The 25,660-nt window shown below is 47.7% G+C and overlaps 1 protein-coding gene across 1 annotated transcript in view; it reads right to left on the bottom strand.

Annotated features, from left to right (window-relative positions):
- Positions 1-25,660, bottom strand: part of DOP1B (DOP1 leucine zipper like protein B) — a 125,696-nt gene that overhangs the window by 66,189 nt on the left and 33,847 nt on the right. The window contains exons 3-9 of the mRNA XM_021935528.2: positions 17,851-18,032; positions 17,280-17,450; positions 8,687-8,876; positions 4,966-5,064; positions 4,521-4,644; positions 2,393-2,502; positions 1,711-1,825 (exon numbers count right to left, since the gene is read on the bottom strand). Coding sequence (XP_021791220.2) covers positions 1,711-1,825; positions 2,393-2,502; positions 4,521-4,644; positions 4,966-5,064; positions 8,687-8,876; positions 17,280-17,450; positions 17,851-18,032 — 991 coding nt within the window. The remainder of the gene's footprint in view (positions 1-1,710; positions 1,826-2,392; positions 2,503-4,520; positions 4,645-4,965; positions 5,065-8,686; positions 8,877-17,279; positions 17,451-17,850; positions 18,033-25,660) is intronic.

Here is a 25,660-nt window from a genome sequence, read left to right as displayed (position 1 = left end):
GTAGCTGGGACTACAGGCACGCGCCACCATGCCTAGCTAATTTTTGTATTTTTAGTAGAGATGGGGTTTCACCATCTTGGCCAGGCTGGTCTCAAACTCCTGAACTCGTGATCCACCTGCCTTGGCCTCCCAAAGTGCTGGGATTACAGGCATGAGCCACCATGCCCGGCCACAAATTTCATTCATTCATTCATTCATTCATTCATTCATTCATTCATTCATTCTTTCATTCACTCACTCACTTATTTGAGACAGACTCTCGCTCTGTCACCCAGGTTGGACTGCAGTGGTGCAATCTTGGCTGACTGCAAGCTCCGCCTCCTGGGTTCACGCCATTCTCCTGCCTCAGCCTCCAGAGTAGCGGGGACTACAGGCGCCCGCCAACACACCCAGCTAATTTTTTGTATTTTTAGTAGAGACGGAGTTTCACCATGTTAGCCCGGATGGTCTTGATCTCCTGACCTTGTGATCTGCCCGTCTCAGCCTCCCAAAGTGCTGGGACTACAGGCATAAGCCACCGCACCTGGCCACAGATTTCTTTTTAAAGTGAGGGAGAGGGCCGGGGCGGTGGCTCACACCTGTAATCCCAGCACTTTGGGAGGCCGAGGCAGGCAGATCACTTGAGGTCAGGAGTTTGAGACCAGCTTGGCCAAGATGATGAAACCCCATCTCTACTGAAAATACAAAAATTAGCCAGGCGTGGTGGCGCATGCCTGTAAACCCAGCTACTGGGGAAGCTGAGGCAGGAGAATTGCTTGAACCCAGGAGACGGAGGTTTCAGTGAGCCAAGATTGCACCACTGCGCTCCAGCCTGGGCAAGAGAGTGAGACTCTGCTATTCAATCATTCATTCATTCATTCATTCATTCATTCATAAATAAATAAATAGTGACAGGTGGTCACTTTTCTCAACCTATGCTAATAGGATCATAGTCTCTAAGAGGTGACCCTTTGGTGACCAGAGTCTAGTTCACCCCCCCTCATTTTACAGTGAAAATGTTTTTACTCTACACAGCGAAAAGAAGTGGCTTGCCCAGGATCCCAAGGCAAAAAGATAGAGGAGGTCCCCTACTTAATTGAAAATCAAACCGAAGCTCATTTTAAGTATGACATTGCAGACACAGTCTTAAAAAGGAAATACCACAGGTGTTCTGTAGACACTATAGGAGCTCAAAGGTATTTTCCTAACAAAAATGTTCAAATTATTGTGCAAAACGTTTTTTTCAGACAGGGTCTCACTCTGTCACCCAGGCTAGAGGGCCGTGGTGCAATCACGGCCCACTGCAGCCTCGACCCCCTGGGCTCAGGTGGTCTTCCCACCTCTGCCACTTGGTAGCTGGGACTACAGGGAAGCACCACCATGCCTGGCTAATTTTTTTTGTATTTTTTTGTAGAGATGGGTTTTTTCAACATGGCTTTTCAGCCATGTTACCCAGGCTGGTCTCAAATCCATGAGCTCAACTGATCTTCCTTCCTCCACTTTCCAAAGTGCTAGGATTACAGGCATGAGCCACTGCGCCCAGCCATGCAAAACTTTTAAGTGACCACAGATCTGATCATTGAACCATATAACATAACTTCAAAGTTCTGAAATTCCGAAGATTAAAGTATATTCAAAATAACACTTCGGTTGTATCTCACCGTGTTGTAGTTCCCTGAAAACAGGCAATCTGTATTCGGCATAGGATTGTAGCAGCATTTCTAACATTACCTATCTCTGGCTTGTCAAGCAGACTGATGAGGACGCGAAAAGGCTTCAGGTATGCATGATGGCGTTCCTCCACGTCGGCATCTATGAACTTCTGATGCAATATCTCAGCCAGACCCTATTTATTTTAAAAAAGCCACATATTAGAATATCGTATATCATGAAGTGTAACAACATTACTGGCTATTTTAATTGTTAAATACTCTGGGACAGAAAGCAAACCAGTCACCCAGCATGCAACAAATACACTGCAGTTCCCCAAACCAGGGGTCAAGGAACATGCTCACTGCCTGCGTGGAAGCCTCCCAAAGAAATCCACCGGAGGGCCGGGCACGGTGGCTCAAGCCTGTAATCCCAGCACTTTGGGAGGCCGAGACGGGCGGATCACGAGGTCAGGAGATCGAGACCATCCTGGCTAACACGGTGAAACCCCATCTCTACTAAAATATACAAAAAACTAGCCGGGCGAAGTGGCGGGCGCCTGTAGTCCCAGCTACTCGGGAGGCTGAGGCAGGAGAATGGCGTAAACCCGGGAGGCGGAGCTTGCAGTGAGCTGAGATCCGGCCACTGCACTCCAGCCCGGGTGACAGAGCGAGACTCCGTCTCAAAAAAAAAAAAAAAAAAAGAAATCCACCGGAGAATCGTCACCAGGGATGCCCTGAACTTTCCAGAAATGCTCCTTTACCTCAACTAAAAGATCCTTGGAGTATTTTTCAAAAAAATAAGACGACTGATCTTCATAAGAATTTGAGATTTCAGATTCTGGCACAACGGTATTTCCTTTAATGTCTGAGCCTATAAAAGAACAAGCACCGAGCTGTAAAGAGAGCTATGTTTCTAAAGGACATCATATCGTGCAAAAGTCTCATGCTCCAATATTTTTAAAAATATATTCCTCTGACGGAAAACCAGAATCAGATCTAGAAAGACCAAGTCAGATTTTCTTCTTCTGACAGGGGTGTGGCTAATGATCAGACAGGCAGAATTCCATCTCAATGGGTATCAGTTTAGTTTGTTCTAAGAATTCATCCTGTTAGCCAGGCGCGTGGCTCATGCCTGTAATCCCAGTACTTTGGGAGGCCAAGGTGGGCGGATCACCTGAGGTCAGGAGTTCGAAACCAGCCTGGCCAACATGATGAAACCCCATCTCTACTAAAAATACAAAAAAAATTAGTCGGGTGTAGTGGCGCACACCGGTAATCCCAGCTACTTGGGAGGCTGAGGCAGGAGAATCACTTGTATTTTTTAGTAGAGATGGGGTTTCACCATGTTGGCCATGCTGGTCTTGAACTCCTGACGGCAAGTGATCCACCTGCCTCAGCCTCCCAAAGTGCTGGGATTTTACAGGCATGAGCCACCAGGCCTGCCTGAGGATCATTTTTTAAAACCAGTGTTTTTTTGTCCAGCATTATGTGAGATCAAGGTATTCTCATGCACATGCCCCCAATAGCTGGAGCCTTGGATAAGTCTGCGAGATTCGCAGGGCGAGGAAGTGCATCCTCATGGTACGGGCAAAGAATATGGGGCTCCTGGGGCCGCAACTAAGTGAGTCAGAGTTGGCGCTGTGGTCAGGTCCAGTGCCCTCCACATAGCATATCAAGTCCCGTAAGAGCAGAGCTGTGCATTTAACAAAATCATCCTTTACATACAAGTCCTTAAAGAGCTGATAAATAGTCTTCTTAAAATCCTTAGTAAGCTTCCATGCAATGACTTTTAAAGGTTTTATAACTAGGGAGAAGAGAAGGAAGAAGGACTGAAGAGGACTTCTTGACTTTGGTAAGATCTTTGGTACAGATCTTTGATCAAAGATCTCAATGCTAGGCTGAGTGCAGTGGTGTGTAATCCCAGCACTTTGGGAGGTAGAGGTGGGCAGATCGCCTGAGGTCAGGAGTCCAAGACCAGCCTGGCCAACAGGGTGAAATCCCATCTCTACTAAAAATACAAAAACTACTCGGCCGGGGTGGTGGGTGCCTGAAATCCCAGCTACTTGGCAGGCTGGGGCATGGGAATCACTTGAACCTGGGAGGCGGAGGTTGCAATTAGCCCAGATTGCACCACTGCACTCCAGCCTGGGCGATGAGGTGAAACTCCATCTCAAAAAGGAAAAAAAAGATCTAAATATTGAGAGTTAATCAGAGCTGTAAAGTCCTGTCACAATCATTCTGCATACCACCTTTTCTTAGGTGCGTGAATATGGGACTTTAGAAAATTCATGAATGTGTTATCTTTTAAGTTGCAATTTCCTAGACTCTGTCCCTGGGAGGCCTTCCAACCAACAGTCAAGGGCCCTTTGCCAACAAATTTAGAGGCAGTCCACACACTCTGACACACAGAAACATGGCCCCGGGGCTCTCGTGATCTCCAAAGTTATCCAAATGTCTCCCAAAACATTTCCACTTACACGAAACCTCCTCCTTTATTTACATATCTTCCACAATATTTGTAAGTTTTCTCCATGATACACCCTCATCCCATGAAACTTCTCCATAGCAACAGGCTTCTACTTGAATAAGGTTTTGCTACCATGTTTTGGTGGTATTTCAAGCTCTTAAAATGGAATTCGGTTGGCATTTTAAAAATCCCACTTATTATTTCCCCTTTTAAAAAACAAACAAAAAAAAACAACTGCAAAATAACCAAGCTATGTGTAGGCAGCAGACCTCAACTGATCAGTGCCGTATTTAGTCATTGTGGTATCTTTCCATACTTCATGATTCAGGGATACATCACCAAGACCAAATCTTATCCCAGAAGTCAGCACTAAAAGGTTTCACATTAACTTTGACTTTAAAAGGGTGCATACTGCTCAGTACCTAGTAACCATGCATACAGTCTTCTGTTCAGGGACATGTCCCTTCTCAGTAGTGTCTGGGTGGCAGCTGAGAGAATGCGCACGATGTCAGATCTGAGGAGGGGAATGGCTCTCTCATTGGAATCCTATTAGAAGGACAGAGAAATTTACTACAAGGGAACGATAGGGGAGATTGGTGACTTTTTGACATGCAGCCTTCCTTGCTGGTCTACCAAGCTCAATCTCAAAAAGGGCTGGTTCCTTACACATTACCTATGGAAAGAAGCTATTCAATACGTGCAATGAAAACGCTATCCCTGCAAAAATGAACAAGGACTTTTCACTGGCTACCAGCAAATAACGCCCATGAGTGGCTGAGCTGTCCTCTTAGGATAAAACTGCTTGAAATCTACATTCCACCCCTTGGGAAACACCAGTGACTTACCAGAAGAGTACAAATGACTTACCAGACAGGTATAAAATGGGAAGAAAAACAGAACGATTTCCAGATTATTTCTTTGCACAAGAACATTTGAGTCCAACAGGGAGGCACACAAAGATTTCACCTGTAAACGATCAAATGATGTTAGCATTTTCAGGCTACTTTTTATGGTCATAAAAATGAAAGTAACCTTTCCTGGGAATCTTGAAACTGTGTTGTATCACTCAGAAGAGAACCAGAAGCCGCAGGTCAGGAGGGCGTGGGTTCTAGCTCTTGAGGCCGGCAGGCTGCGTGACATCAGAGAAGACGTTCAGCTGCAGACCTCACTGTTCCACGTGAGAGCCGGAGGGGTTTCAACCAGATGGCCAGGGTCTATGATCTCAAATTCTACGATCCCAGAAAGGATCCAACAGGAACCTTAGATTAAACTAAAGCTCTGAAGACACATGGGAAAATAATTCCTGATCAATTCAGTACATATTTTGAGTGTCTTTTCTGAATACAGATAGGTAGACTAGAGATGCATAAGAAATTAGAGCCACAGACAAATGCTCAGAGTTCAGAAGAGGAGAGCTCTTTCAACTGCAGAGAACAACGATGCTCCACAGGAAAGCGGGGCTTGAAGGACAGGAAGGAGCTACACTGAGATTGCGAAGAAGGGCAGGAATCGAGAGCCAGTGGGACAGGAGGGAATGGCTGGGAGTAAAGGCACTGTGAGGCCAGGCCCAGTGGCAGTTGTGTGGGAGCGCAGGGACTGCAGGGAAGTGTGAGGTGTCGTGGCTGGGAGCAGATGGTTAGACTGCTCTTGAGCTTGGACTATAGCTGTTGGCAATGGGAAGTCAGATTTATTTTATTTTATTTTATCTTATTTTATCTTATTTTATTTTTGAGACAGCATCTTGCTCTGTCACCCAGGCTGGAGTGTAGTGGCGCAATCTCGGTTCACTGCAAGCTCCGCCTCCCGGGTTCACGCCATTCTCCTGCCTCAGCCTCCCGAGTAGCTGGAACTATAGGCACCCGCCACCACGCCCGGCTAAGTTTTTGTATTTTTGGTAGAGACGGGGTTTCACCGTGTTAGCCAGGATGGTCTCGATCTCCTGACCTTGTGATCTGCCTGCCTCGGCCTCCCAAAGTACTGGGATTACAGGCGTGAGCCACCGCGCCCGGTCTATTTTTTTAATTTTATTTTATTTTTCTTTTTTTTAGACGGAGTCTTGCTCTGTCGCCCAGGCTGGAGTGCAGTGGCGTAATCTCGGCTCACTGCAAGCTCCGTCTCCCGGGTTCAAGACATTCTCCTGCCTCAGCCTCCCGAGTAGCTGGGACTACAGACACCTGCCACCACGCCCGGCTAATTTTTTGTATTTTTAGTGGAGACGGGGTTTCACCGTGTTAGCCAGGATGGTCTCGATCTCCTGACCTCGTGATCTGCCCCTCAGCCTCTCAAAGTGCTGGGATTACAGGCGTGGGCCACCGTGCCCGGCTATTTTTTTTTTATTTTCTTTGAGACAGGGTCTTGCTCTGTCACTCAGGCTGGAGTGTAGTGGTGTGATCTCGACTCACTGCAACCTCCGCCTCCTGCGTTCAAGCGATTCTCGTGTCTCAGACACCTGAGCAGCTGGGATTATAGGTGCCTGCCACCACACTCCGCTAATTTTGTTTGTTTTTGAGATGGAGTCTCGCTCTGACGCCCAGGCTGGAGTGCAGTGGTGCAATCTCAGCTCACTGCAACCTCCACCTCCCAGGTTCAAGTGATTCCTTTGTCTCAGCCTCCCGAGTAGCTGGGACTACAGGCGCCCATCACCACACCCGGCTAATTTTTGTATTTTTAGTAGAGATGGGGTTTCACCATGTTGGCCAGGATGGTCTTGAACTCTTGGCCTAAGGTGATCCACCCGCCTCGGCCTCCCAAAGTGCTGGGATTACAGGCATGAGCCACTGTGCCCAGGTTAATTTTTGTATTTTTAATAAATGTGGGGTTTCACCATGTTGGCACAGCTGCTGCTGACCTCCTGACCTCAGGTGATTGACCTGCCTTGGGCTCCCAAAGTGCTGAGATTACAGGCATGAGTCACCACACCCAGCCGGGAAGTCAAACATTTTTAAAGCACAGGATACATATGAGCAAAGTTAGGCTTTGGAGAACCAAATCTCTTAGCAGTTGATAAGGACTAGATGGGGAGAGAGTAGGATGAGGATAAACCAGTCAGATCCAAGAGTAAGAGATAAGCCAGAGCAAGGCCGAGACGATGGAGAGAAAGAGACAAAGGGGATACTGACAGGGCAGGAAAGGGACGTGTTCATTGGGATCTCCTGTGTCCTGATCATTGTGCGAGGCGCTTTTCATCCATTTTTCCACCTTGTCCTCAGAGAGACCCTGTGAGGCAGGTCTACAACCCCCATTGTGCAATGAGAAATGGACTCAGAGGGGTAATTTACACCCAGCTGCAGACCTTCTCACCTGCGAATTCAATCTAAACACTTTAAGATCAAAGTGTGGGAACACCACCAGGTAGCGAAAGACAGCAAGCCATAAAAACACAAGAGGCAGGTTTGGGGAAAAGAGACAAGGATCTGGGAGGTTAGCATTTCTAAGGGCACCAGAAGGGATGTCATTACCAGGGAAGACAGCTTCCCTTGAAGGGCCTGGAGATGGATACCTGATGAACCCCGATAATTTAGATTTGAAAGCAGCCAACGGAGACAGGAGAGCAGGGGGAGGATGCCAAGGGAGGAGGGGGTTGCCACGTGTGAGTGGGCAGTGGCCCCCATGACACAGGACAGGGGAAGGAAACAAAGACCCGAAAATGCGGCAGACCCTGTGCGTGCAGAGGCCTTCTGAGCGCTGTGTGCAGCTAAGCACATTTCTGCAAAGCCAGGGGCCTCCAGAAGGGACCTCTGAGGGTGTGAACACTTATTTGAATGTATAAATCTTAATGCCACTTTGGGAGGCCACGGTGGGTGGATCAGCCGCCAGGCAGGCAGTTCAAGACCATCCTGGCCAACATGGTGAAACCCCATCTCTACTAAAAACACAAGAATTAGCCGGGCATGGTGGCAAGTGCCTGTAATCTCAGCTACTCGGGAGGCTGAGAGAGGAGAATTGCTTGAACCTGAGAGGTGAAGGTTGTAGCGAGTCGAGGTTATGCCACTGCACCCCAGCCTGGGCGACAGAGCGAGACTCTGTCTCAAAACAAAACAACAAAACAACAACAACAAAAACTTAATGCGTATGTTAAAAAAGTCACCATCGGCCGGGCACGGTGGCTCAAGCCTGTAATCCCAGCACTTTGGGAGGCCGAGACAGGCGGATCACGAGGTCAGGAGATCGAGCCCATCCTGGCTAACACCGTGAAACCCCGTCTCTACTAAAAAATACAAAAAACTAGCCAGGCGAGGTGGCGGGCGCCTGTAGTCCCAGCTACTCGGGAGGCTGAGGCAGGAGAATGGCGTGAACCCGGGAGGCGGAGCTTGCAGTGAGCCGAGATCTGGCCACCGCACTCTAGCCTGGGTGACAGAGCAAGACTCCGTCTCAAAAAAAAAAAAAAAAAAAAAAAAAAAGCCACCATCATCCTCAACTGCACGAGGCCTCCTTCTCGCCTGGCTCAGCCATTCGTTACCCAGACTCAAGTGTAGTGCACTTCCCTTTCCTAGATATCCCTTTGTAGCTTCAGTGACAACCTGCCCATGAGGATGCTGTGCCCACGTGTCGCCCCCTCCCCATGCCCTGTGAGGAGCACAGCACTCACCGTGAGTTGGTGATCGGTCCCCAGCATGTACTTCTGCTCCTGGCCGGGGGCGTCCCTGCTGATGTGGTTCACCACGAAGACTGAGGCGGGGAGGCGGATGGACGGGCTGGCCAGGACGCTCCCCCAGAGGGCGGTGTAAAACACCTCTTTGCCGACCACCAGCGATAGTCTCAGGAGCAAAGCGTCCGTTCTGTTGATGAGAGAGGAGACGGTTCAAGGGCTCACCCCCTCTTCCTGAGTCCTGCTACACACTGCTCTGTGAAAGCTGCATGAAGAACCGCAGCGGATTCGTCTGGCTGGGGAAGCCCCACCTTCCTCACCGCCGGTAGCCGCTGCCATCTCTCACCCTGCTGTGTGTGTCCACCTGCTGGCTGTCACACTGACCCTGGATTTGCTAAAACCAATGTCACTAGGCAGCACGGTGTCCTGGCCAATGGGAAGTGTCTAAGCAGTTGTGCGTGGCGGGGCAGAGACCCATCCCCACCCCGGCCGTGCCACGGATGCCGAGGTGCTCACAGAAGGGAGGTCCCACCATAAGAGGGATGGGCAGGTCAGCCACTTCACGGAAAAGCAGAAGCCATTCGTGTATCAAAAACAAGCATATGTCGAGGACACTGATGACTTAAGCAATTAGATGCCACCAACCTGAGCACAGGCAAAAATGTGCCAAGTGACATCTGCCTTTAGAAATGCTAGGGGCAAATCTGCCTGGGGCTTCCCACGACCCTGCAAATTCCATCAGCCTGTTTCCTTTCAGTCTGCCCATAGCACCTGCATGTGCTGACTCCCGCTCCCAGGGGCTCTTGTGCTGAGGCCGGGCATCATTCACACCTGCATGTGCTGACTCCCGCTCCCAGGGGCTCTTGTGCTGAGGCCAGGCATCGTTCGCACGTGCATGTCCTGACTCCCGCTCCCAGGCCCTCTTGTGCTGAGGCTGGGCATCGTTCGCACCTGCATGTGCTGACTCCCGCTCCCAGGGGCTCTTGTACTGAGGCCGGGCATTTGTTCGCCTCTCATCTTTACCTAGGTCTCCCATGATACAAAGTCAGCACCTTCTCACGCGTCGTTTAAGAGAAGCAGCATCACCAGTGGATCAGGGCTCATTTTTCCACTGACACTGACCAAGGCCAGACCTGTGTCTGTTTGGTGGTGTCCCTGCAGCTGACTGCGGCCCCTTCCCTGTCCACAGTGCACACAACCTGCAGGCTGGGTGACAGCATCTACCAGCAAGCAGCAGAGGCACATTCCCCCCCTCAGGGATTTCACCCCACGAAGGATCTGATTCATTGCCTGAAAGGATTCAGTTTCTCACATGCTTCCCATCCGCAAAGACCACAGAAAACAATGACAGAAAAAGCAACCCAGGGGAATGTGTTGGTTCACCCAGCTTGCCAGAGTGGGCCCTCCCGTGTCCAGATCCTGGCTGGGATGCCTCCTAGCTGCAGGACCTCGGACAAGTCTAACATCTGTGCATGCCCGTGCTCAGCTAAAAGACAGGGGAGGTAGCCTCGACCTCGTGGAGATGTTGTGAGAATGAAGTGAGTCCCCTCGGGGAAAAAAAAAAAAAAAAAAAACAACAGTTGGGCTGGGTACAGTGGCTCACACCTGTAATCCTAGCACTTTGGGAGGCTGAGGCGAGTGGATCACCTGAGGTCAGGAGTTTGAGACCAGCCTGGACAACATGGTGAAATCTCGTCTCTACTAAAAATACAAAAATTAGCCGGGCATGGTGGCAGGTGCCTGTAATCCCAGCTACTGGGGAGGCTGAGGCAGGAGAATTGCTCAAAGCCGGGAGGCGGAGGTTGCAGTGAGCCAAGATGGCGTCACTGCACTCCAGCCTGGGCAACAGAGTGAGAGAGAAAAAAAAAAAAAAAAAAAACTCAGCCCAAGAGAACAGACCCAATGCTTGGGCCATGCCCCCTGCAATTACTAGTAGGTCCGCTCTGTTTGCTGTCATAGCCCCAGTGCCTATTTGAGTGTCTGACTCCAGGTTGGCACTCGAAAAATCCCTCAGATAATTTTTTTGTATTTCCTTCAAAAATATGTACCATCATGTTATATTAAAAATGCATTTTGTTCTCCTTAAAATTAGCCTGAACTTTTTGGGGTCTTGTAAAATATTGTAGTAAATAATGCATGGTACCCTCTTCTTAGGAAAAAAAAAAAATGAAGGGGCATAAGTAATGGCTAAGTGTTCAGAGGAAGTACACAGGGTGATTTAGTGGCTGAGGTTATTGATTGGTCTTCTATTAAAGGTTGAGTAAACGAATAGAGCTTGTCTTTGCCCAGCTCTGAAATCATCACAAATACTATAATGTACACACTCTGGTGTCACAGTCCCCCTTTGCTTAGAACTGCATATTCCCAAAGTATGTTCCATGGAACACTGGCCACTAGAGATATTCTACCAAAGAGGGGTTCCACTGTCAAAAAGCTTGGGAAATGCTGTCTATGCTATCTCTTCAATATTCTGAAAACTGGCTACTAGCTTTCTATTAAAGAAATACATCTTTTTTTTTTTTTTTTTTTTTTGAGGCAGGGTCTCATTCTGTCACCCAGGCTGGAGTGCAGTAGCGCAATCACAGCTCACTGCAGCCCTGACCTCCTGGGCTCAAGCAATTTTCCCGCCTCAGCCTCTGAGTAGCTGGGATTACAGACCCATGCTGCCACACTGGGCTAAGTTTTGTATTGTATGTGTAGACAGGGTTTCATCATGCTGCTCAGGCTGGTCTTGAACTTTTGGCTTCAACTGATCTGCCCTGCATGGCCTCTCAGTGCTGGGACTACAGGTGTGAGCCACTGTGCCCAGCCAGTTTTATTTTTTAAGTCTCATTTTATTCTTAAAAAAATGGATGCATGCTAACAATTTAAATGACATCACAGTAGAGACTACAGCAATTATGACAAACCTTTGGTATGAGAGAGTAAAATAACTGGGGTTAAAAATGAAATAACTTCCTATTCAACAAGAGTTACTCTGATCATCTGGCTTGTTAAATTCCAGTGTTAGTGTGCAGTTTACAGTCCAGAACTCTAAACTTTTATTTTTTTTTGAGACGGAGTTTCACTCTTGTTGCCCAGGCTGGAGTGCAATGGCACGATCTTTGCTCACTGCAACCTCTCCCTCCTGGGTTCAAGTGATTCTCCTGGCTTAGCCTCCTGAGTAGCTGGGATTACAGGCAGCTGCCACCGTGCCTAATTTTTGTATTTTTTTGGTAGAGATGGGGTTTCACCATGTTGGCCAGGCTGGTCTTGAATACCTGACCTCAGGTAACCCACCTGCCTCGGCCTCCCAAAGTGCTGGGATTACAGGCATGAGCTACCACGCCCCACTGGGAACCCTAAACTTTTAACTCAAAACCAACAAACAGGCCAGGCGCGGTGGCTCATGCCTATAATCCCAGCACTTTGGGAGGCCAAGGCGGGTGGATCATTTGAGCTCAGGAGTTCAAGACCAGCCTGGTCAACATGGTAAAACCCTGTCTCTACTAAAAATACAAAAATTAGCTGGGCATGGTGGTTCGCACCTATAATCCCAGCTTCTCGTGAGGCTGAGGCAGGAGAATGGCTTGAACTCAGGAGGTGGAGGCGGCAGGGTGCCAAGATTGTACCGCTACACTCCAGCCTGGGCGACAGAACGAGACTCTATCTCAAAAAACAAAACAAAAACAAACAAAAAACCAACAAACATTAAAAAAAAAAAAAAAAAAAAACTTCCAAACCCCAAGTATTTTCATCCTTCCTAACTCATCCTGGCTTATGCTCTTTCATGCCTCCTGCAAACATGGCTCCTTCAAATGGCACCAGCATGCTCCACTCTTCGCAACTGAGAGCAGATGAGTGGCATGGGCCAGGCACTGCTAACCCCAAGCACTCCACAACTTTGGTTCTGCAGCTGCTTGCCGAAAGGACAACCATGGAAAGCCAAGCTGTCACAAGACAGCACCGTCTTGATACAATCATCTGAAACTGAAGAGGCAGGGCAGTGACAACAGCGCCCTGTACCATAAACTGCAGGTCAGAAACAGGGCTAAAGAGGGGGTAAAAAAAAGTCTCGAACCAGCACAGATCATCATCACAGTGCCTGAAACCAACCAAAAGAAATGTTGGTGCTGGGTGCAGTGGCTCACGCCGGTAATCCCAACATTTTGGGAGGCTGAGGTAGGCGGATCACTTGAGGCCGGGAGTTCAAGACCAGCCTGGCCAACATGGTAAAACCCCATCTCTACTAAAAATATGAAAATTAGCCGGGCGTCATGGTATGTGCCTGTAGTCCCAGCTACTCGGGAGGCTGAGGGAGGAGAATCGCTTGTTTCCGAGAGGTGGAGGTTGCAGTGAGCCAAGATTGTGCCACCGCACTCCAGCCTGGGCAACAGAGTGAGACTCTGTCTCAAAAAAAAAAAAAAGATATGTCAGCCAAGTGGGGTAGCTCATGCCTGTAATCTCAGTGCTTTGGAAGGCTGAGGCCAGAGGATCATTTGAGCCCTGGAGGCTGAGACTAGAGTGAGCTATAATCCTGCCACTGTACTCCAGCCTGGGTACAGAGCAAGACCCTGGAATTCAATGTGATCTTGTGCATCATGCACACTGCAAGTCCCCACTAAAGGGTCCATTTGTTTCCTCCACAATAGGGGCCCTAAGAGGGTACGTCTTCCCCTCCACACATGGTGACACTGTGGGTAACTGTAATGGGACAGGACATCATGGGAACCCTGCACTATGGCCTCCCTTATTAATGAGCTCCAAAAGAAAAAAAGAAATGTCAATAAATATTTTTCAACTCTTTAAGTCAGGGTTTCTGAACTTCCACCCCACTGACATCTAGGGCCGGGTCTTTGCTGTGGGGCACCCGTGTGCACTGTAAAATGTTCAGCAGGCCCCTGGACTCTACCCACTAAATATCAGTAGCACCTTCCCCACCCCCAGTTGTGACAACCAAAAATGTCTCCAGATATTGTCAAATGTGTCCTGAGAGGCAAAAGTACTACTAGATTGAGAATTACTGGTTTAAATGGAAATATCTGGTGAGCTAGCTGTTGCCTTCTTACAAACCATTTAAAACATTCAGCTCTCCTCATCTCCTTAAAAGAAGGGTTTAGTGTTTTCCCTGTTCTAATCTTGTTTTCTTAGTATAGCAAACAATAGCTATGTAGCTATTTCATGGGCACTTTAAAAAAAAAAAAAAAAAAAAAAAAAGGATTTCTGACCAGTAATAGGTTATCTGCAGACCCCAAAGGGTTAGAAAGCCAGAGTGGATAATAGGTCCTAACAGGGGCCAAAAGTTTCATTTCTTATAGTTCACTAAAAAGCACACACCAGGAACAGCCTCCACCTACATGAAACCTGTGAGTCACCCTAGCCTTCGCCAGCTCAACCTAACTCACCATTTTGCAATTTCTACCCACGTGCTCATCATGACCCCCCACTGCACCCTCCCTTTTTGTTCTCTGCACATTTGTTGGGGTGTTTCACTCAATTCCCAAGCACTTTTTTTCTTTTCTTTTTGAGATGGAGTCTTGCTCCATTGCCCAGGCTGGAGTGCAGTGGTGCGATCTCGGCTCACTGCAACCTCCACCTCCTAGGTTCAAATGATTCTTCTGCCTCAGTCTTCCAAGTAGCTGGGATTACAGGTGCCTGTCACCACACCTGGCTACCCAAGAACTTTTGGGAACAGTTACCAAACTGTCTCAGACTAAAATGGACACAGCAACCAAAAAGTCTTGCACAGTCACTTCAATTACTGTGGCTGCAACACACTGGCTCACAGGTTATTGTATAGCCTTTCACCGGCATCCACCTCAGAGAGCTGATAGCTAATCACTGCTGGGTGCCACACTGCATTTGGTTTTCTGTCACAGCTAAATCAATTCAGTGATTCATGAAGCTTTACTTGGCTCTTAGTTCAATGTCAAGAAACCACAATATTTGGGAAAAAAATCAATGTTAAGCAACTTTAGCAACTATTCAAATGAACCTTCATTTATCAACTAAGAAAACAAACAAAAACACTCCAACTATTTCCACTTCTAGTGTGATTCACACAGATTTAAAAGATCACAGTAAGCTTTAGGGAACTAATGTGTTCATCTGTCCAATGATGGAAAAATCATGTAGGACATATACTCACATATCTGTCATCAGAACACAAACATAGCAGAACTTCTAGAAAGGGCCTGGGATTAGGAGTCCATTGGCATGGAGTCTAGTAATGTCCTCCAGCTGCCTCCTGTGTGACCTGGATGGCTCATTAACTCAACACACACTTACCGAGTCTCACTGTGTACCAGCCACAGGGCCTGGTGCTGGACTTAAAACTACAACGAGACAGATTGTGCCTCCTAAGGTAGAAACTGTAAAGGTGGATTCTCCTCTGGGAAATGGAAAGACAACACCTGGTCTATGTGAGAGCTTGAAATGGTTAAAGGGCAATGTTTTGGTTACATCTGTCATGTCCTGATATACAGCTCATGAAATGCACCCTTGGCCACTTCCTAACTAACCCTTCAAACCATTCTGATTACTTGGTTTACTTGAGGCTGGGGGAGCTGCGCAAAGGGACCTGGATTGATTCCTGGGTTCCATTCCAGCCTCCTGCACCCCTCAGTCACAGCCAACACCACAGGGAAGGGTGACCTGACTAGGGCCTCCAGCACAGGGAAATGTGAGCAGTGCATTGTATAATCACATGGAAGCTTTTACAAGCACAAAAATCACCAGTGACTGAACATGGGCTCTTAAAACAGGTCCCATTAACAGAGGTGAATCACTGTGGCATCTCTCAGAAGAGTTAATAAGCTGGAAGTGAGTTCTTACTTTATAATTCTCCAGAAACAAAGGTCACTGTGTGTACTCAATAGCTTTTTTTTTTTTTTTTTTTTTTGAGACATAGTCTTACTCTGTCACCCAGGCTGTAGTGCACTGGTACAATCTCGGCTGACTACAACCTTCGCCTCCCGGGCTCAAGCTATTCCCCTGCCTCAGCCTCCCAAAGAGCTCGGATTACAGATGCATGCCACCATGTCCAGTTAATTTTTTTGCATTTTTAGTAGATACAGGGTTTCACCATGTTGGCCAGGCTGGTCTTGAACTCCTGACCTCAAGTGACCCACCTGCTTTGGCCTCCCAAAGTACTGGGATTATAGGTGTGAGCCACCGTGCCCAGCCATACTCAATAGTCTGAACAGATACACACTTTCTCCCATTCCTAAGCAGTGACCGGAAAAAAACAAAAACAAAAACAAAAAAAACCCAAAAAACATGAACTTTTGTGCATATGAGTGTTACACATTTCTTCAAGGTGCTACTGAAATCTGTCAAGATATTCTGCTTCATATCACACTAAATTGCCTTTTCAAGCCCTGCCCTGGCTTTGCTTTTTAATTTAGAAGCAGCCTAGTTTAATGGAAAGAAGAAAGGACTTTAGAATCTGATACGGGATGGGCGCGGTGGCTCACGCCTGTAATCCAGGTACTTTGGAAAGCTGAGGTGGGCGGATGGCTTGCGGTCAGGAGTTTGAGACCAGCCTGGCCACCACAGGGAAACCCCATCTCTACTAAAAATACAAATATTAGCTGGGTGTGGTGGCACATGCCTGTAATCCTGACTACTTGGGAGGCTGAGGTGGAAGAATCGCTTGAACCCAGGAGGCGGAGGTTGTAGTGAGCCAAGATCGCACCACTGCACTCCAGCCTGGGCGATAGAACATGATAGAACAAGACTCTGTCTCAAAAAAAAAAAGAATCCAATAGACACAGTGGAATAGAATCCCAGCTCTGGGGCTCACTGACTATGCGAGTGGGAAACCTTCTCACCCTCTGACCCTCACCTGTAAATGGAGGTAACTCCTGGAGCAGAGGAATTCATCACGCACCGTGATCATGTGTGTAAAGCAGGCTCCAAGTGCCCAGGAAAGGGTCCATTCATTTCCGCCACACCAGGGGCCCTCAGAGAGTATGTCTTCCCCTCCACACATGATGACTCCGCGGGTAACTCCGTAGCGGGACAGGACACCATGGGAACCCTACACTATGGTCTCCCTTATTAATGAGCTACATTTCTCTCCGCATAAAGGATCTCATCGCTCCAGGCTCGGGACTTCCCCTTTGGTAAAGAGACACAGAGAGATTCCTGGGAGGAACATGGCATTTTGAAATCACAACCACTGAGGAAATGTGAAAGAGCAACCCGACCTCCACACCTACTGCTGCTTGCCATGTCTCTGTACTTTCTTCCCCGTGTCTTTTTTTTCTTTTTTTGAGACTGAGTCTCTGTTGCCCAGGCTGGAGCACAGTGGTGTGATCTGGGCTCACTGCAAGCTCTGCCTCCCGGGTTTATGCCATTCTCCTGCCTCAGCCTCCCGAGTAGCTGGGACTACAGGCGCCCGCCACCATGCCCGGCTAATTTTTTGTATTTTTTAGTAGAGACGGGGTTTCACCGTGTTAGCCAGGATGGTCTCGATCTCCTGACCATGTGATCTGCCCACCTCGGCCTCCCAAAGTGCTGGGATTACAGGCGTGAGCCACCGCCCCCGGCCCCTTCCCTGTGTCTTATAAAGCAGTGGAGTAAACACAGCCTGGACAGGACGCCCACGCACCTGTCGGAGATCTCGGAGCCTTCTTCGAGGCCGGGCAGCAGGCCGACGATGAACGCCTGCAGACTGGGCAGGAGCAGCTTCTGCAGTGGGAGGAAGTACTTCTCGTACAGGGTGAGCAGCACCGGCCTCACCGACACCGCTGCATGTGCCAGGAGAGGAAATAACCCGCAGCTTCGAGAAAGAACGAGAGGGAACGGGGCAGAAATAAGATACCCAGTCAGAAGTCCCACGTGACAAGCCAGCCCAGGGGAGTTTTCACAAGCAAACAGCTGGCCATTTAAACTGCTGGTTTCGATGTGTGTGTGACATGAGATGGTCACAAAACACTGTTATGTAATGAGCCGGCAATGAAGCTGTCCGCACGTTCAGATCCTAAAGTTCCCTTACAGAAAAGTCAGGACGGATAGACTCTAGAAGGCGCCCAGTGACGTCTCCCGATGATGGCTTTATGATTAATTGCTGCACACACAGCCCCACGCTTATATTGCCTGTTTGTCATTTTCTCATCTTGTGAGCTGAAATACTGGTTACTTGGGTAATAAAAAGGAACACAGCAGAGAAGCAATCGTACCTGTACAGAAACAAGTCCTTGGCCAGCCATTTGGTCCCCACAATTTTAAAGATAATCTCATAGGTTTCTAGGGCTTTTAAGTGCACACCACTGGGCAGGGCAGGATGCAAACACTGAGCTAATCTTTTACTGATGAGGAGCCGTCTTGGCAACAAGGAGTACCTCAGGTTACTCTGAAGAGCCTGTCAAACGAGAAAAAAAAACACATGAGGAAGAAGGCAGTGATATTTACAATGGAGCGTGAATCTGCTGAAGCCAGAGAGACTGCAGCCGTGCCCTGGTGTGGCTGTCAAGAAAGAGATGCACGCAACAAGGGGGTAGAGGGACTGCATGGTGAGAGTCCACGGCAGCTCTGGCAGCGCTGGAGATGAGGCAGGCACAACGACTTTCTTAGTACGTGGCCAGCTTCTCGGTCACACCTCGGAGCCCATGATGGGTGAGGGCCATGTGCTTCTCTGTCTCAGAAAGCCATGAGTAGGGGTTCACCCAGAAGATATGGATTGGGATTAAAGGAGACCCTTCCAGGCTGTGACTCCTGACATTTCTACCAGTTGGAGATGGTGCTGGGAGGGACCCGTGTTCCCAGGAGGAAAACAGCACCACCCCACCGGCCTGGAGCAATGGTTGTCCCGAGCTAGGCTTCCATAAGCAGGACACATGACATGTCTGCAGGAAAGCATCCCAGGGTGCTCACTCTACCCAAGAGACAAAGTCGAGAGTGTGAACTGATCTATGCCGTCCTTTATGGCATCGAGTAACCATGGGCAGAGCTTTGTGCGTGGGAGGCCCCTCATGGCCTAATCTTTTTTTTTTGAGACACAGTCTTGCTCTGTCACTCAGGCTGGAGTGCAGTGGCGCAATCTCAGCTCACGGCAACCTCTGCCTCCCAGGTTCAAGCAACTCTCCTGCCTCAGCCTCCCAAGTAGCTGGGACTACAGGAGAGTGCCACCACACCTGACTAATTTTTTGTATTTTTAGTAGAGACAGGGTTTCACCATGTTAGCCAGGATGGTGTCAATCTCCTGACCTCATGATCCACCCGCCTCGGCCTCCCAAAGTGCTAAAATTACAGGTGTGATCTATTGCACCTGGCCGGCTTAATCTTACAACAGAGTGTCTGATGTTATGGGGGAACGATCCGCATAAGTAGTTCATTTGCTCACACAAACATTTATTGAAAGCCTAAGAGTAAAGTTCACGCTTCTTTTTTTTGAGACGGAGTCTTGCTCTCTTCTCTCACCCAGGCTGGAGTGCAATGGCATGATCTTGGCTCACTGCAGCCTCCACCTCCTGTACCTCCTGGGTTCAAGCGATTCTCCTTCTTTAGCCTCCTGAGTAGCTGGGATTACAGGCACACACCACCACATCCAGCTACTTCTTGTATTTTTAGTAGAGATGGGGTTTCACCATGTTGGTCAGACTGGTCTTGAACTCCTGACCTCAAGGGATCCACCCGCCTTGGCCTCCCAAGGTGCTGGGATTACAGACGTGAGCTACTGTGTCCGGCCAAGTTCACGCTTCTTAAAAGGTCATTCAAAGGCCTCCCAAGCACGGCTCCTGCCTGTTCTGCCTGCAATCTGTGGCTCCAGCCTGCCTTTCACTGCCCCTTACCTAAATGCCCTTCCGGCCACCTTGCTAACTCTTCCTCACGTGTGATTTAGCTCAGTGCCCCCATCTCAGGGAGGCAGAACAGGCCTCCCCTCTGCAGTGCGAGGGCAGGGACTATCTTACTCTTCTCTGCTGTCTCCAGCACCTTGCACGGTGCCTAGAACAAAGCGGGCAGTCAGGAAGAGCATCTAAGACGTGTGCAATGCCAGCTGCATTCCATCCACATCAGAATCGTGGGCCCTCAGCCTCATGACCGCAGGACCATGACAACTTTCCTCCTGTATGCAAAGACTGCGATCCCACCTCTAAAACACAGTCAGGTTATGTAGGACATAAAAGGAAGACAAGGAAAACAAGAATATTTTTCATCAGAGGCCTGTGGTCTAAGTGAATTCTCAAATTCAACAAAACGACATCTTTAAAAAAAAAAATCAGATATGGCCAGGTGCGGTGGTTCACACTTATAATCCCGGCACTTTGGGAGGCAGAGGTGGGTGGATCACAAGGTCAGGAGTTCAAGACCAGTCTGGCCAACATGATGAAACCCCATCTCTACTAAAGCTATAAAAAATTAGCCGGGCGTGGTGGTGAGCGCCTATAATCCCAGCTACTCGGGAGGCTGAGGCAGGAGAATCCACTTGAACCCAGGAGGTGGAGGTTGCAGTGAGCCAAGATTATTTTCATGCCTCCAGCCTGGGTGACAGGGTGAGACTCCATCTCAAAAAAAAAAAAAAAAAAAGGAAAGAGAGAGAGAGAAAAATGCAGGAAGAGCAAAGGCAATGAGCCAACAGGACTTAGAAAAATGAGAAGATGCCTTCCCTTTGTGATAAGAAAAATAAAATTAATATTATAGTGAAATATCATTTTCTTCACCTGTCAGAGAGGTAAGCGACTCAAGCATACAGGTTCAAGCATAGAGCAGAGCGATCTAGAGATCAGGAACAAAGCTAATCGAAACCAGGTCTGGATTTGGCCAGACAGAACTTGCTGGACTGCTCCTTGGAGCTGTCATCACACAGAGATTGAGTGTTTACACACTCCACATGGACCTCGCACTTAACAAATGCTTCAAAACTAAGGCTAAACAAACCAATAAACGAAACTGAGGCTATTACTAATGCCTGGTCTAAGTATGCAAGCTTGGGCACCAGAGCCTCCAATTCCAGTTTCACAATTTGCTGGTTGGGCAAATCACCTTTCTGGGCTGCAGTTTCATCTATAAAACTGAGGACCATGATACCTCACGAAGTTACAAGCGTAAAGAGATACCATGTGTAAGGAATTTAGCATAGTGCCCAGCACAAAGTAAGCAATCCACACACATGACCTCTTATTATAATAACAAACTGAAAAATAAGCAGAAGATTTAAAGAAGGAGACAAAATGCATTGCCTTTTAGGAGAATCAGTTGAAACCCAGTTGTTTACTAGTGATGCCCTTCATCGTTACAAAAGCAACAAGGGCATTAATTAGAGAAACTGAGAAAAATATAGTATTAGAAAAGAAACTGTTGTATGTTTGATGGTGAGATCAACTGCAGGCCCAAATATGGCGAGAATTTTAACAGATGCCGAAGTCATGGAAGAAACCTGCATGTAAGAGGTACAGCTGAAGAACCTAAAATTTCCTTTTAAGATGACACAAAAAAGATAAATAATAATTTAACATTAAAAGGAGATAAGGTATTATATCTTACATGACACAGTGAATTTTTTTTTTTTTTTTTGAGACTGAGTCTCACTCTGTTGCCCAGGCTGGAGTACAGTGGTGAGATCTCGGCTCACTGCAACCTTCGCCTCCCAGGTTCAAACGATTCTCCTGCCTCAGCCTCCCAAGTAGCTGAGATTACAGCACCACCACCACGTCCAGCTAATTTTTGTATTTTTAGTAGAGACAGGGTTTCACCATGTTGGCCAGGCTGGTCTCAAACTCCTGACCTCAAGTAATCTGCTCGCCTTGGCTTCCCAAAGTTCTGGGATTACAGGTGTGAGCCACCGCGTCCAGCCGACACGGTGAAAAATGTCTAAAGAAACAATCTGCCTCCAGACACAAGACTGGAGATGAGAATCAACCAGGTGAAAATGCTTTCCATTTAATAGATTTGAAGCACTTTTGGAAACAAAAGGTTACTCACTCTAGTCCCCTAGACAGAACTCCCTTGTCCCCCTGTGTAGACTTAATCCATGCAGAAAATAGGGTGGTGAATCCTATTGAAAAATATCTTCCGCATCTATTAGAAGGACCAAAATCCAGAACACTGGCACCACCGAATGCTGGTGAGGATGTGGAGCAACAGGAACTCTCATTCATCGCTGACGGGAATGCAAAATGGTGCAGCCACTTTGGAAGACAGTTAGCAGTTCCTTACAAAACTAAATGTACTCTTCCCAAATGGTCTAGTAATCATGCTTGCTGGCATTTACCCAAAGAAGTTGGAGATCGATGGTAGGGTACACATCGATGGTAGGGTAGAATGTACTTAATACCACTGAACTGTGCACTTAAAAATGGTTAAAATGGTCAACTTTAGGCCATGTGTATTTTACCACAATAGCATAAAGAGAAAAGAAATAATGCTATTTCATGGCAACTGCTCTTGCCGGCTAAGGCTGCAAGAGCCACAAACTCTTTTTTTTTTTTGAGACGGAGTCTTACTCTGTTGCCAGGCTGGAGTGCAATGGCGTGATCTCGGCTCACTGCAACTTCCAACTTCTGGGTTCAAGCGATTCTCCTGCCTCCGCCTCCCAAGTAGCTAGGATTACAGGCACGTGCCACCATGCCCAGCTAATTTTTGTATTTTTAGTAGAGACGGGGTTTCACTATGCTGGCCAGATTGGTCTCGAACTCCTGACCTCAAGTGATTCGCCTGCCTTGGCCTCCCAAAGTGTTAGGATTACAAGCATGAGCCACGACGCCTGGCCTAGCCATGAACTCTTGAGTGACGCTTGGACGCCAGCCCCTCCTGGACTGAACTGACCAGAGAACAATGGCACTGATTTCACAAATCCTGAGGCAGCCCAGGGATTTGGTTCAGCTCTCTTGAGAGTGAGCTTTCAATCTTTAATTAGCACAATAACCACCTTCTAGGGCTTGCAAACTCCTGACTTCCTCTTCAGGGTGTGTGTGTGGGTATGTGTTTTTTTTCTGGCTTGTTTTTAAAGTTCTAGTGGGCTTTGTCTTATTCTCTGACAGCGTCTTCACCCTTCGCCCAACAACACACTTCAGCTCCCATTTGGCAACGTAGCTGACACTATGACCCACTAACCACGGCTAGAAAAACTCCAAGATAAGAAGTATTTGGAAGCCAAGAAGGAAGCCCTGCTCTCAAATTCCTTCTAACTCTCATCTAGGAGGAGAACCAAGAGCTCCTGCCCTCATGGACAGTCTTGGTGACTTTTCCTTCTTTGAGCTAAAACTGGGCCACATGTCACTCTCATCCCTCTCCCAGCAGGCCCAGGGCTGCCAAGACTGGAATCACAGCACAAACTGGGTGTGCCACCCTCACACTACCTTTCTCATCTCCATCCTCCATCCAGGCTTTGCCAAGAACCTTCTCCAGCAAGAAAAGCTCAACAAACATTTCCGGGACAGTTTCACTGTCCAGAAACCCAAACTGGCTGGCCAGTAAGCTTAATATATGTATCAGATGAGAAACGTTCTTCTGCAACTATAGAATAAATATCACAGAGAAACAGATGAACTGAGGCCAGGCGCAATGGCTCACGCCTGTAATCCCAGCACTTTGGGAGGCTGAGGCGGGCAGATCACTTGAGGTCAGGAGTTTGATATCAGCCTGGGCAACATGGTGAAACCCTGTCCCTACTAAAAATACAAAAATTAGCCAGGTGTAGTAGCATGCACCTATAATCTCAGATACTCAGGAGACTGAGGTGGGGAAGATCATTTGAACCCCAGTGAGTTGAGATTGAGCCACTGCACTCCAGCCTGGGTGAGAGAGTGAGACTTCATCTCGAAAAAAAAAAAAAAGAGATGAACTGGCCAGGAAAAATGGCCATGTTTTCAAAATCACCTTTTTTTTTTTTTTAGTTGAGTCTCTGTCACCAGGCTGGAGTGCAGTGGCGGATCTCAGCTCACTGCAAGCCTCGCCTCCCGGGTTTCGCCATTCTCCTGCCTCAGCCTCCCGAGTAGCTGGGACTACAGGCGCCCGCCACCTCGCCCGCTAGATTTTTGTATTTTTTAATGAGCGGGGTTTCACTGTGTGCTGGGATGGTCGCCGATCTCCTGACGCAGGGTGATCCACCCGATCTCGGCCTCCCAAAGATGCTGAATCCCAAGCTATTTCTTTTGACCTCAAAATCACACAATTTCATTGTTTATTTATTTAGAGACGGAGTCTCACTCTGTCCCCAAGTGCTGGAGTGCAGTGGTGCAATCTCCGGCTTGCTGCGGCCTCACCTCCTGGGTTCAAGAGACTCTCCTGCCTCAGTCTCCTGAGTAAGCTCTGCGATTACAGTTTTCCCGCCCACCATGCCCAGCTAATTTTTATTTTATTTTAGTACAGATAGGGTTTCACGATGTTGGCCAGAGCTGGTCTGTTTCTGACCTCAGACAATCTACCTGCCTCAGCCTCCCCAAAGTGCTGCTGGGATTAAAGGTGTAAGCCACTGTGTAAACCAAAACCTTTTTTTTTTTTTTGAGACACAGTGTCTCTCTGTCACCCAGGAAGGAGTGCAGTAGTGCGATCTTGGCTCACTGCAACCTCTGCCTCCCAGGTTCCAGCAATTCTTCTGCCTCAGTCTCGAGAGTAGCTGGGACTGGTAGCGTCTGGCTCATGCCTGGCTAACTTTTGTATTTTTTGAAAAGTGAGACCAGGGTTTTCACCATATTGGCCAGGCTGGTCTCGAACTCCTGAATTCATGGTCCACCCATTTCAGCCTCCCAAAATGCTGGGATTACAGAGTGAGCCATTATTGCTTTGGCTTGAAATCACTTTTATTTTTTTTTTTGAGATGGAGTCTCGCTTTGTCACTCAGGCTGGAGTGCAGTGGTACGAACTCGGCTCACTGCAACCTCTGCCTCCCAGGTTCCAGCGATTCTCCTGCCTCAGTCTCCTGAGTAGCTGGGACTACAGGTGTGTGCCACCACACCTGGCTAATGTTTGTATTTTTTAGTAGAGACGGTGTTTCACCATATTGGCCAGGCTGGTCTCGAACTCCTGACCTCGTGATCCACCTGTCTCGGCCTCCCAAAGTGCTGGGATTACAGGTGTGAGTCACTGCACTTTCGGCCTTCAAAATCACTTTTTAAAGTGAAAAAAAAAGGAGCAACTGATTTAACAGGAATTAAGCTTTCTTTTTTTTTTTTTTTGAGGCCGGGTCTTGCTCTGTTGCCCAGGCTGGAGTGCAGTGAAGCAATCTGGCTCCTGCAAGCTCCATGCCTCTCCGGGTTCCACGCCATTCTCACCTCAGCCTCCCGAGTAGCTGGGACTACAGGCAGCTCATGACTAATTTTTCTATTTTTTAGTAGAGAGCTTGAGGGGTTTCACCATGGTCTCGATCTCCTGTCTGTGATCCACCGCCTCGGCCTCCCAAAGTGCTGGGATTACGAGCGTGAGCCACCCGCAGCCAGGAAATTAAACTTTCTTACTGATTTCACTCAGGAACTATACTGTTCTAAAAGCATTCCTTGAGATATAATTAGGACATAATTATAATATTTTTGACCTCATTATATTCATAGGCTCAGTAGGCTGGACTTAAAATACTAAAATGTAAGTATAAAGTATGTTTGGAAAAAAAGGTTCAAACTACATCCAAGCTTAACAGAAATCAGGAAGCGTCGCCATTGCTCCACCCAAGAAAATACCTTTGTTTTCCTTTGACTTTACACAAACTGACAGTATGACAGTCCCCAGGACACGGCATGATTTAGAAGCATTCTGTGTAGGCCACACGATGAAAACTTCCAGAAGGCTACACCATGGATACAAAACTTAATATGCTTAAAAATGGTTAAGATGGTACATTTTATGTTAGATGTATTTTACCACAATTTACAATGTTTATATGTATTTTACCACAATTTAAAATACTTTTAAAAAGGAGTAATTTAACCATATGGGTGGGGAGGGGAGAGAATTATGTTTCATTTTTAAAACGCTTTATTTAGCCTGTAAAATAAAAATGTGAAATGTTTCCTTTAAAAGTTCCTAGAAGAGATAGTCACCCTACTGTTGCACAGA

Source organism: Papio anubis, chromosome 4, assembly GCF_008728515.1.
Source record: "Papio anubis isolate 15944 chromosome 4, Panubis1.0, whole genome shotgun sequence".
Classification (NCBI taxonomy): domain Eukaryota; kingdom Metazoa; phylum Chordata; class Mammalia; order Primates; family Cercopithecidae; genus Papio; species Papio anubis.
Note: the sequence above shows the minus strand (reverse complement) of the source record. Positions and strands in the feature narration are given on the sequence as shown.